Source organism: Diadema antillarum, unplaced genomic scaffold (genome assembly GCF_040938485.1).
Source record: "Diadema antillarum isolate AM-2024a unplaced genomic scaffold, OU_Dant_1.0 scf00000003, whole genome shotgun sequence".
Classification (NCBI taxonomy): domain Eukaryota; kingdom Metazoa; phylum Echinodermata; class Echinoidea; order Diadematoida; family Diadematidae; genus Diadema; species Diadema antillarum.
This window is the reverse complement of record NW_027270892.1, coordinates 1,938,830-1,951,395: the sequence shown is the minus strand read 5'-3', so window position 1 is coordinate 1,951,395 and position 12,566 is coordinate 1,938,830. Positions and strand designations below refer to the sequence as shown.

General features: G+C 39.1%; 1 protein-coding gene across 1 annotated transcript in view; it reads left to right on the top strand.

Annotated features, from left to right (window-relative positions):
* Nucleotides 1-12,227, top strand: part of LOC139741939 (thyrotroph embryonic factor-like) — a 30,928-nt gene extending 18,701 nt beyond the window's left edge. Inside the window, exons 2-3 of the mRNA XM_071652541.1 lie at nucleotides 3,418-3,786; nucleotides 5,716-12,227. Coding sequence (XP_071508642.1) covers nucleotides 3,418-3,786; nucleotides 5,716-6,152 — 806 coding nt within the window. The 3' untranslated portion in view covers nucleotides 6,153-12,227. The remainder of the gene's footprint in view (nucleotides 1-3,417; nucleotides 3,787-5,715) is intronic.
* The last annotated feature ends 339 nt before the right edge of the window (nucleotides 12,228-12,566 follow it).

Sequence of the window (12,566 nt, the reverse complement as noted above, 5' to 3'; positions counted from 1 at the left end):
CCTTTTAGTAATGTTTCACGTTATAGATCTATAGGACCTTTATTAATTGTTTTATCCTTTTTTTTTAATCCGAGTCTAATTTTGGTAAGGTGAATGCCAAGTAAAGAGCAGGAGAGCGAAGCAAATAGCAAATGAGCTCAATCGTATCTACATACAGCTGTAGACTGATCGACTGTTACTGTGTTGATTAAATATTACCGCCATTCAAGTTGATGATCGGAGTTTGATGAGATACGATTACGATTCAGCACTGTTACGATTATCAAGCCAAGTATTAAATACATGTGTAACTGTGCACTGCATTTATGCGAAGGGGATGATTCTGCTTACTATATGGGCATGTTAATTGTAGTGCCTGGTTCTGTTATAAATTGTACCAGCCAGAATTGGAAGTGTGAATTATGTTTGCAAGTACAAGTGCTCGCGCTCGCTCGTACCTGCACCTGTACTTTGGCATGGCCGGTCTCATGCTTCAAACCTACTTGTTTATGATGCCGATCCATACGTATTGTGTATTGTACGTTCGTACTACTGGATACTGTACACTGCGTAGAAATTGTGTCTGCATTTTACGCATGCGCTATGCGGAGTCGCGATCAATCACGTTGCCAGCAACGTGAGAACACTCGGTACGTAAGATCTGAAGCGCTAAACGTGTACATGTGATAATGGTATAGCAAGGAGGTACTAGGCAAGTACACTGTACCTCCTTGGGTACTCAGTATAGGAAGGTGTGTGTAGTTAGGAACCGCGCGCGCGGGTAGCTGATGATAACAGATACACACGCACTTGTGTGTCAATCGCATCATACACGCACGGCGTCCTGCCTAGGCCTACTGCATACTGAGTAACCAGCCTCAGATACGGCGTTTTAGTATTAAATGATTCAATGTAGCATAGCGACGCGAGGAAATACAGTAGTCGACGAACATAATTATATTGTATATGATGTATGCTTGAACAAACGGGAGTCTAGTACAGGACAGTATGGCTACCCATATGCAAATGAAATTTTGTAAAGCAGAAGTCATAGTCAGTATACAAATACAATTACAAATTAGCAATTACTGTGGCGTAAGGGCTCTATCACAAAATGCATTGCAGGCAATCGGCTTACACTCGGTTCCAGGAAAATCATTACCTAGACACCACCTGAATTTAAAATACCTACTGTATGTACATGTTTGTATGATGATGTCATATAAAGTCTAAGACTTGGTGTAGAGGGCCATTCAACAGTAGAACCTTTAATATTCCCTTGACTCAATGGCATACTTGCCAACTCTACCGCTTTGGGCGGTAGACCACCGCTTTTTTAGAGATTTTGACCGGCTACCGATTTTCTCTTCCAATCTACCGATTTAGTAGCAAACCTACCATAAAATGAAATAGAAGTCATATTTTCCCTTCATTGTGCGTTGATTCCCTAAAATAAGCTACAAAAATTGTAGTACATTGTAATTAGAATACTAATAATAATTTCAAGGAACTCGTTTCTCAAAAACGCCGTATTCAGCCTTCTAATATGCACACATGTATGCACACTGCAGTGGCGCACTAGTCTATCATATCTACGTGCGTGCAAGACTTACTGTACACGTGTACATTGTACGTGTAGCTAGAACCATGCTTTAATAGTAATGTTTTGGTAGCTCACGTGTGCGTGGTGCGGCCGATGCGGCATACGGCGTGGCATGATCCCAGCCGGCCGGCCGTGTACGTACATTGTACGTGATTGTATTAAACGTACATGTATTTTTATATCTAACTTGTGATAACGATATGTTTGATTTTTCACATTGATATGCTTAGCCTACAAAAGTTATTTACCAATATGTCTGATTTTATTTTCATAGTCTACAAAATAGTTCATAGATTTACATGGATTATATGCTTTTTTTTAATCAATACCAAGAATCCTTTAAAAAGGTTAAAAAGCGTGCACCAAATCTCATATTTTGATATTGAAAAACAAAAAAAGTCCACACCGCGGGAGGGGGGACACCCCCCTCCCACACCCCCCCCCCTCGCGCGCAAGCGTGCTCGGGCTTGGTCGCTTCGCTCCCTCGCAAAATCTACCTCTTCAGGATTTCAAAATGTTGGCAAGTATGCAATGGTTACACACTTGTGTATGTCAGTTTTGTCTAGTTATACATGTTTGTACATGCAGGCTTAACCCAGCGTTTTCAAAAGTGTGGGGGCCCACTTCTGGGTTTCATGAGCTACAATGTAACAAGCAAAAAAAAAAAAAGGTCCTCGGCTCAGCTCATCTCTCCCCTTCCATTTCTGGGTTTTTCACTGTTCAGCTGACAAGCAAAAAAAAAACACACACACACAAAGAGGTCCTCAGTGGAAAAACATAACCTAGGTACCGGGCTCACACTTCAAGATCTCTATTTCTATTTAGTGCCACTTACGTACTTCCGGGTTAAAAAAATTGTGGGGGCCCAAAGTGATAACACCTTATGCATTTCTTTGTATTGTGCACAAAAAATGTGGGGGCCCAAGCCCCCACGGCCCCCACGGTTTTGCTGGCCATGTAAAGGGTATGAAACACAATGTTCAATGGTATTTTAGAGCTGTTATCTTTTCTAATCAATAATAGGCCATTCAGTTGAAAAACAACAATGTTTTATTCAAAGAGCATTCTCTATTTAAAGTGACCATCATAGTAACATGTACATGATACATGTCAACACAACTTGTAGATGGCTGTCTAGCATTGCATAATCATTAATGTTACCCCAAATTGTTCATTTTCGTGAAAAATCTAATTGCTTCTTTGCAAAAATTTTGGGCAAAGTTACAGATCTGTTTCTCTCAGTCTCATGACATTAAACTGTTCTAAAAGAAAACATATGGGGGTGTACAATGTACTGTACATGTACAGTACCTTGGAAACAGAAAATTACACATCATCTTTGTAATTGACATCCCTATATAGTGAAATGTACATTGTACATGTACACTTTTACTTTTGAAATGCCCTGTTACTTACAGTGTACAATGTATAAGGCCCATTCTAAATGTGAAATATAGTGTACACAATTTGTATTATAGCAAAAATGAATACAATGTATCAGGATGTACTAGCTTCCCACCTACAGTGCTCAGTGCACTGCAAACTTCAAAACTGCATGACATGTACACATACATGTAGATTTCTCTGTTCAGTGCTGTACTTTACAATCAGGAATTTAATCACTTGTACATCACAGGTACAATTCATACTGCAGTCTGTACCATAGTACTGGGTGCAATGCCAAGAAATACATTTACCTTTGTATGACAATGCCTGTATCATTGTACAGTCATCTTTGCTTTTACAAAATTTGACCACTTCATATCATGATTGTTCTTCACACAGAGACTTTCAGCCGTATTCTTTCATGTTTTTTTTCCTTTCCTGTGTCTTAGGCAAGGACAAAGATGGCAAGAAAGACAAGGAGGCTGGCCTTCTCGACAGCTTCGACTACTGCTCAGAAGACATGGCAGCGGCCTTCCTCGGCCCCTCACTCTGGGAAAAGACACCGTACGACGACCTCAAGCTAGAGTACATGGACCTGGACGAGTTCCTGACCGAAAATGGAATATCTGTTATGGACGGGAAGAACGGCAACAGTGAGAAGTCGTCTCAGGAGGAAAGAGCTTTGCCCACCGAGGAACCACAATCACCAGACCCCGAGATCGATCAGCCGTCCCCTCAGTCCATTCAGGCCGCTTTGAACATCCCATCCCCCACCCCAAGTCCACCTCCCCCTAGCTCTCCTGACAGTATTCCAGAAGGTATGTTTGATGTCCAGTAATACTGCATTGGCAGCGCTTTTGCATAAGATATACATATTGTAGGGCCTACAATGTACATTGTACATGTACATGTAATATCCAACTTGTTTGATATACAAATGTATATACATTTTGTAGTAAAAATTCTTTGGTGCTTAAGAATTCTTCTCCCTCCCATTTTCATCTGTGTTACACAACATGAATTTAAGCAGTTTGATGGACTTTGAAATTATATCTTGTTGCACGCAAGAATAGCAGTTTTTGTTTTTGTTTTTGTTTTGTTTTTTGAGATCATGTCTTGTTATGATGTGTCTCAATACCGTTGCATGCCAGTGAATTAATTTCACTCATAGTGGAATCTAAGGTAATTTCTTGTAAGGTCAGACTCGTTTAGGGCTGGTCACCATAAATTGCTGTCACCAGCATACTACATGAGGAACATGTGCATTGTAATGTTCCCCATGTTTTCAAAAGAGGGATCTTGTCACAAAGTACGTTATGCCTGTCAGTTTCACACTCATCTTTCTCTTCAATTTTCTCTTCAATTTCTCTGAGATGCATTAAAAGGTACTGTGTAAGAGGGTTTCTGTGTGAACAAAAATATACATCTGAGCTGCATGGTCCACCTACCAAAGTACCTACATTGTATAGTACCTAAGTACATATACATGTCGTGAAATCAGTATCCCTATTCCCTGATACATGTATTTTGTTTTTAAAAGAGGCTTAAAAAAAAACAAGGAGTAGGATTTAAGCTAAGTACTGTAAATGCTGATTGCTTAAAAAAGTGTGACATCTGTGAGTGCTCAGACTTGTACTACACTGTCAGAGCTACCAAGTCTCGCGCATTCTGCATGAGACTCAAGCATTTAGGTGCCATCTCACAATCTCACACATGGCACCCATTTTTCTCACGCATCGGGCGAAGTCTGCAACTTGGGCCTATGATAATGAGCATAGCTCAAAAGATTAAAGTGATAGTTGCAATCGGAGGTGTATTTCCCTTTTGTCTTTCAAAATAAGTAAAAAATAGTCACTTTTTAGTATGCACCTGATCACACCATTAAGAGCTTAAAATTGAGAAAGCTCCCTACCGTGTGAGGCCACAGGGGGGAAAAAGCCCTCCCACACCCTCTCTCATGCGCACATTAGCGCGCCGAGATGCCAAGTCATGAAAATCTCACTCATAAAATGTTTTTGAACTTGGCATCCCTGCACTGTATGTTCATTAGAGGGTATTCCCAAATGCAGATGTGGTAGAATAAAGCATTCATTGAACAATTAGCCAAGATTTTTTTTTTTTACACAGTAATGTATGTTCATAAATTCCTTGATAGTGACAGTGTAATTTTCAAAACTTGTGCATGCTTGTGTACACATGTACATTGTATGTGTACATGTAATGTGTGTATTTTTATGCATGTGAACATCATTCACAAAATTCTGCTGTCTTGAAATAATGTCCTTACAATATGAGTGTGAGTTTATCAGTATGTACACTAAAACCAAAAGATGAATTCCTGATATCATACAAACTTCCTTGTAAAAAAAAAAAAAAAAAAAAAGTCATATTCTCCCATGATTGATTTTCTTTTTATTAACAAAGAAATCTGTTGCACTGCTGTGTGTAGCACAGTGTTCATACAATGTATGCCTGCCATGTACAATAACATCATCTTACAATGTTCAGGGACAAAAGGCAGTGCTTGATATTGCATGCCCACTGTGATTTTCGTAGAAACTTGTCAATAACCAAAGCATCTGAATCCAGATACTTACTGTTCTTCAAATTTGCCCCTGATAATCAATCGAAAAACATGTTTGATTTACTTTTTTGATAAAAAGTATCATTTGTACATAATATGTTTAAAAGAGAGAGACTTTTTAGTAACTGGTGGCTAATTTGTTCTTCCTGCTACTACTTTGCAGTTGTCATCCCAAGTGGAATGAGTCCTGTGCGAGATCCCAGTCCAGTTCACATAGACGTGCAATTCAACTTGACCGACACTGATGTCGCACTGGCCACAGCTCCAGGTCAGGATAAGTTTGACCCCAAGGAGTGCAATTTCACTGAGGAGGAGCTGAAACCGCAGCCCATGATCAAGAAGTCAAAGAAAGTGTACGTGCCTGATGAACAGAAGGACGAGCGGTACTGGGAGAGGCGACGGAAGAACAACATCGCAGCTAAGAGGTCACGGGACGCCCGCCGCATCAAGGAGAATCAAATCGTCATCCGAGCAGCTTACCTTGAGAAAGAAAATGGTGCCCTCAAGGAAGATATCCTCGATTTGAAAAAGGAAAATTCCACACTGAAGAAGATAATTGCGACGTACGAGAAGCGCCTCAACATGATGAAAATGGACTAGCATTGCTGTAGCACAGTGTACTTTATGTCAACCAAAGAGTTGTCGTTTTGGTAGCTATCTGCACCCAGTTCTCACAAGCAAGTGAAAGATAATCTCTTGGATTACGCTTTTTCATTCTAAGTGAATCCTGAGAAAGAATGCAGCTAACATATAGGCTTTGCTCCAGACAGAATTTGCTTCTTGTTTTTTACGGGATGACTGGATACGTATTACCCTTCTACGTAGTCCTACAAATTTGTGAGAGCTGATCGCTGCTCCCTTGTGACATTTTGGTATGCTGGACAGTCATAGCCGATGACAGTGCTTAAGTGTCCATGAACACATGCCATATCTCAGTGAGATGGTTGTCCTACCACTGACCAAGTCAACTATCACCTGGTCACGGAATACATTGTGTACTTCAGACTCCAGTTTCACCAGTAATCTTGCACATTGGGCAGTTACAATTTAGACAAATCACACACATTTTACATCTCCCATGCACTTTTAGTCTCCTGCCCTATTGTCATGAGGCTAACTGATAACAACACGTTCTACATGTACTGCATGTACCAGCAGATTTGTGAACACCACCAATTTCTTTTCTTTCCCTTTCTGTTAAATATATTGTTATATTTGTTGTTGTTTTTTTAACTCAAAGCATTTCCATGTGAGCAGACTGCCCCGGGAAGTTGTGAAAAGTTTTACAACATACACGCGTACAAAGTCCCCAAAGTTTGATCAAAGTGGAGAATGTAAAGACTAATAGGGGGCATTTTTAGATTACATGTAGGTATTCCACTGTAGTATCGTGTAAGAAATGAAATGAAATGATACTCATTTGCTTTCTGCCAGAGGCAGTTTTTTTTTAGTTTTTGTTTCTTCCTGATGTTAGAACCTATTGCGAAGACCAAATACAAATTTGTGAAAAAGAGACAGTGGTATTTTTTAAATTTGGAGCCACATCATGTGTGCAAACTTACACATGTACAATGATGTATCCCATGCCATTCCAGCGTGCAAGTTCCCTGCATTTTTGATTGGCCACTCCTGTTGACGCATTTTCAAGATGACGTAATGTTGCATCACAGTTGTGTCTTTTTTTATTTGGTGCATCTGGTTGGTCATTAGATTGTAGAAAGTGCTGTCTTACCATTTGACACATGTGAATGCATATTAGCATGTGTCCATATCAGGAAAGACACATTTCTAATTCACCCCCCCCCCCCCACCCCCACCCCCCAAAAAAAGAAGATTAATGTAGAGAGTAGATGAGAGCACTCGTCTATGTTGTGAGCAGGTTCAATTTTGCAACTTCTACACGTAAGTCCAGTCTTTGTGCCGGGTTTGAGAAAGTTCCTGGTTTTTATTGTGAGATTTTGAACTGTAACAAAAAAGATGTCCATTCAGGAGTTACAGGTATGCCGATGAATATACAGTATGTGTATACATATGTGCATATTTGTAAGATTTTGCTTTGCACTTGATTGTTGGAGGTGATAGTGCACAAAGAGCTGCGAATTGTACAGTGTATCAGAAAAGCAAGATTTTCCCTTGTGCTTTGCAGTTAATTGTACATAGCCAAGTTACAGTACACATATTATCAATGTGCTATGAAGCTTCTGTGATGGCAAATGCGTATTGCTTCTGAAGTATGTCACAGTCTGTGTTGCAGTTTTATGGGAGGATAATATTCAGCTGAAACCTCTTCTAATGGAAACTGTACTTGACTGAAGCAAGATATTTCAACAATGCAAATGCATCACATTTGGATATGTGGTTGTGCCGGGTTGTTTGCTTTTTTTTTGGGGGGGGGGGGAGGTTGAGGAGTTGGGGCTGTTATGTAATGCTCTTTTTAAAAATTTCATTATTATTCATCCAGCAGCTAATGTCAGACCAGTATTTGAGGACCCAAGAGAATCTGGTGTCAGAGAGCTACATGAAAAGTGTTAAGTGTAAATACTTTGTACCTACAGACACTGTAATCAAGTATCTGTGTTTGGTGTTTACATGACCAGGAGTAACCTCACACCACCTTCCCCCTACCTGCAACAAAATAAAATAAAGCAAAAAGAAAAAAATAATAAAGAGGGAAAGGGGATTGTCAGTAAAGCAGTCTTGTACATGGGCATTGTTTTACAAGCCATTTTATTTGCAGTGTGTACAGTATGCTTTAATTTGAATGCCCAGGTTAATGAAGAAGAAAGAAGTACAGGAAACAGAATAACGGTATTAAAATCCTTTAATACTGTATTAACACATTCAGGGACATAGAACATGTTCATCTTGTCTTTACCAACCCCACCCTTCTGTTGTAGCCCCTTTGAAACAACAACAACAACAACAACAACATTCATACAGCTTGTTTTACAAGCAGTCCTTCAGAGAGTTGTAGTTATGGTTGGAGATAAAATATCTGATGTGATGATGGATGTGAAATGCGGAGAGACACAGTAAGTGAGCATAAATCAAGTGTTATAGAGATGCACACCTGCACACTTGTAAATAGATACATGTAATGTGGTACATTTTGTCAAGTGCACCTTAATGCTCAGGAAATTGGTAACTGCCAGAGATTGTGAATCAAATTGGTACTATTTTTCTGTTGTAAGCTGGCAGAACATTGTTTCGTGTTCCCAAGAATTTAGGAAGACTTGTGTCCGACAATTTTGGTGTCGGCTTGATATAGCCCTGCATAAAGCTGGTTTGGTAATTCAGTGTTTCTGATTACCGTATGTGTACATGAGGATATACACTAGATATTCACGTCACCATAGTGAATGTTGATAGCTGTAGAGTTAGTTTAATGTGTGGTATGGGTGTCTCAGATTTTTTCCCCCCGATTGTAGATGTGTGCACCAATCACCCAATTCCAGAAGGACTTGAGCATTGCTCTTTGACTATGACAGAAGTGAAAGCACACATTGTGTAGACATGGTGAATACATCTTTAATAGCCAATGAGTCTTCTTGTACAAGTCCATAATTTGTTGGATAGCCTGATGTTCATGGAAGTGTGATGTGACTGTTGTTTGATGACCCAAATTCGGCACATTTTATCCAATCACAACGCATTGAAGGTACGTGTATTTTGCCACTAACACCCAAGTTTTGCTGATGGGTGTTTATGTGTCAGTGTACAAATGTGATAGAAAGTGATCTGTTAAAACCTCGCTCTCACAATTTATGAGTTGGTGCCATTGTGTACCTACGCTTGATTATTCTGATAAGAATTGGCTTTGTATCTTCCATTCTTTTTTTTTTAATTTTCTGCCCTTTCTCCTTAACCAAGATCTATACCAGTATCTGTCTGTCATTTTCAATAAATGTCCAGATAATATAGGAATGTTTTGGCATGTCACATATGCAGTCGATGTTGATAGGGATAAAGGTGTCAGTCACAAAAGATAGCCGAGAACTACAGCACAGTAGGGTGGCTTTTGTTTCTCCTGTCCTTACATTACCTGCATCCACCCCTTTGCAGTCGCTGTGGCATGAAGCACTCTGCCCGGTTCATTCCATTTTCACGAGCGTGTGGGGCTCATGGTGGGAGATATACAATGTATTGGTGCCATTCATTGACGTGGAAAGCTAGGTTTTCTCCTGGTGGTGCAGACTGCCAGCTAGACCTCCCTGTGCAGGTGCTTTACTACACGTATAATGCCAAAATCAATGCTGCACAGTAGTCATGAACGTGACCCCTCAAATACAGAAATAGAAGAGCTAATTTTAACACTTGGAAGAACGACTGGTAGTGCTTTGCTATTAAGGTACATTGTGCTGCATGGGAGATTGTACATGTAGTTCCTTTTTGCATTTGAATTTCAGACGATGCTGCTGTGACAATGCTGAATTATCTCATTGTTATGGACTGCTGTACCGCCATGGCAACTTTCCTTTTCTATCGCTGCTGCCATGACAATCCTAACATCGTACCAGTTCAATCAAAGATAGAGGCATGCTCATATCATTTACTGAGACAAGCAATATACAACTTTGTATTCTTACACAATTCCAACAGCATTGTACATGCATATCCTGCTCTCTTTTCATCATGTCCTTTCTGTATACAGTCGCTACAACTCCCTCCTTTTTTTTTTCTCCCTCTCTCTCTCTTGTGCAGTTTTTGTCCAATTCTTCTTTGATAAGATATTTTAATTTTGTAGAACAATTCCACCAGCTTTGTTGTTTGTAAATGATTCATGTTAAGAATTGAAAGTGTAACTCCAATGTCGTGCTTCACAGTTTGAGGAAGAATGTACAAAAGCAGTGAACTGTTTTATCTCATTTTCTGCCACTTATGTTTCATGCAGTTTGTTCTCGTGCTAGAACTGATGCATAAACTTGTGAAAAGTTGGTCATCAGTTGGTTCATTGGGCTGTTCTCAGATGATGAAATTGTGACTTTAGATCTTGTGGTTGTAGTAAATCTGTGCCTTGGTGGTGTAGTGTGCTGGGATCGGACGTCTCAAATCTACACCTATAGTAGAATATTAGGTTAAGTATATTTTTGTTTTCAAACAGTATTTCAGTGTGTGTGTGCCATTCGGCAGCGTTGTAAATACGACTTGATGAGTTAAGAAATACTGAAACAATGACCGTGAATGGGATGAGGCATTCATCTTCATTAGAGATACAAAAACTAGAACCAATTGCAACATCAAAGAGACAACATATACACAGCACAATCAGAGAAAAGAAAGAGCTATTGTTCCAAAGAAGCAGAACTTGACACACATGTTAGGCAATTTAGATGCTCTGATTTGACCAATCCTACTCTGTCATTTATAAAAAGGCACATCATCACACTTTCATGGACTTGCATTGAGAACCAGTACGTCCAACTGTTTCTGGTGGATTAACTTTCCTCTTGATCCCTCAGAGTACATGTAACACATTAGTAAGGATTGTTAGTACATTGTTCATCAGAGACTTACATGTTTGAATGTTCACTTTGTTTGTTAGTTTTTTTATCTTTGAAGGATTTTGTGTTGTGTAAACAACAATAATTGCCATGCACAATGCACCTCACTTTGAGAAAACAGATAATGTGTAAATAAGATTGCTGTATAAATAAAGAGTTCTATGAGCTTATTTGGAGACAGGAAGAGTCTATTTTGTGATAGAAACTTCTGTGCACCTCAGGGCAAGAAGTGGTGAAACTATTGATCAGAGGTGTGGGCAGCTGGAGAGTGGTTATATTTTTTTGAGTTGTCCCCCTTTTATAAAAAAAAAAAAGCTTCTCGGGTAAGGGTACATGTATTTTCAAAGCTCACCACAATACCACACACCCTGTGCATATGCCTTACTAATTGAGATGGCTCCCGTGGGTTGATGACATAAGTTCAAGTTCATATCATTTCCTTATCAGTATTCTTGGTTGTTATAACTTATATATATGTTTCCCAATTTTTCCTGTAAAATGCATTTGAAAACTTGTGTTTGAAGAAGAAAGAAGAAAATAAAGAATATTACAGGGTACATTGCCCCCAAACTATGCTCCATTTAATATCGCAAAAAATAGATATATTTTTTGACATCTTATCATGACCATCAGAGGTAAATGAAAGATGAGGAAATGTATACATCAAAGATATGTGAATCATTTTCATCGTCAACATGCCTGTTGTTATTTGTTACATTTGTACAGTCTGTACATACAGAATCAAGGTGATGTGATTAAAGAAAGAACGAACAAATGTTGCCTCCCTGAGAAAAGAAAGAGGAAGAAAAAAATTCCAGCTGTTTTTGTGACCTGTAAGGTGTGAAAACAAAAAGCAATTATTGCTGTATTTCTTTTAATGAGGTAACTAATGAGAAAAGATGATTTAATCAGAAGAGGTGACATCTGTGTTAGTGTAAAAGATCATTAGTGTACATTTGTGTGAGAATCATAAAAATCTTGATGGGATTTGGACTGGGAACATGACAGCTTTGGAAGGACAATTTTGGAGTAAACAGTATGATGTCATTCATCATGGATGGATTATATTATTTTTTTTCTGTAGAGACATTGATGTGTACAGGGGTATATTTGGTAATATGCTAGCTTTATCTTGATGTGAAATAAATATATACATGTACATTGCACCTGTAAATGAACTATTTTTGTGTTTTGTGTGCTATTCTGCCTCTTAAGTAGGTTGTAGCAGTTTATTGTATCCAATAACACATCATTCTAATTTCCCAAGTCATTCTCGAGTCAGTATCTGTGATGTACCTGGCCGTGTAGGAATTTCAGTACAATGTAGTTGTAAGAGTGAACAGGTTGATGACTGCTCCAGTGAACTGAATGAAGCAAAGCTTGCTACGGAAGCAACTTTTGCGGTATATCCGTTGTACGTGAGAGATGGTTAATGAATGTGAAGTGATAAAAGCTATGGTGTAACCTCTGAGTGACCTCTTCATTACCAATGGACACACATGTACACACACAC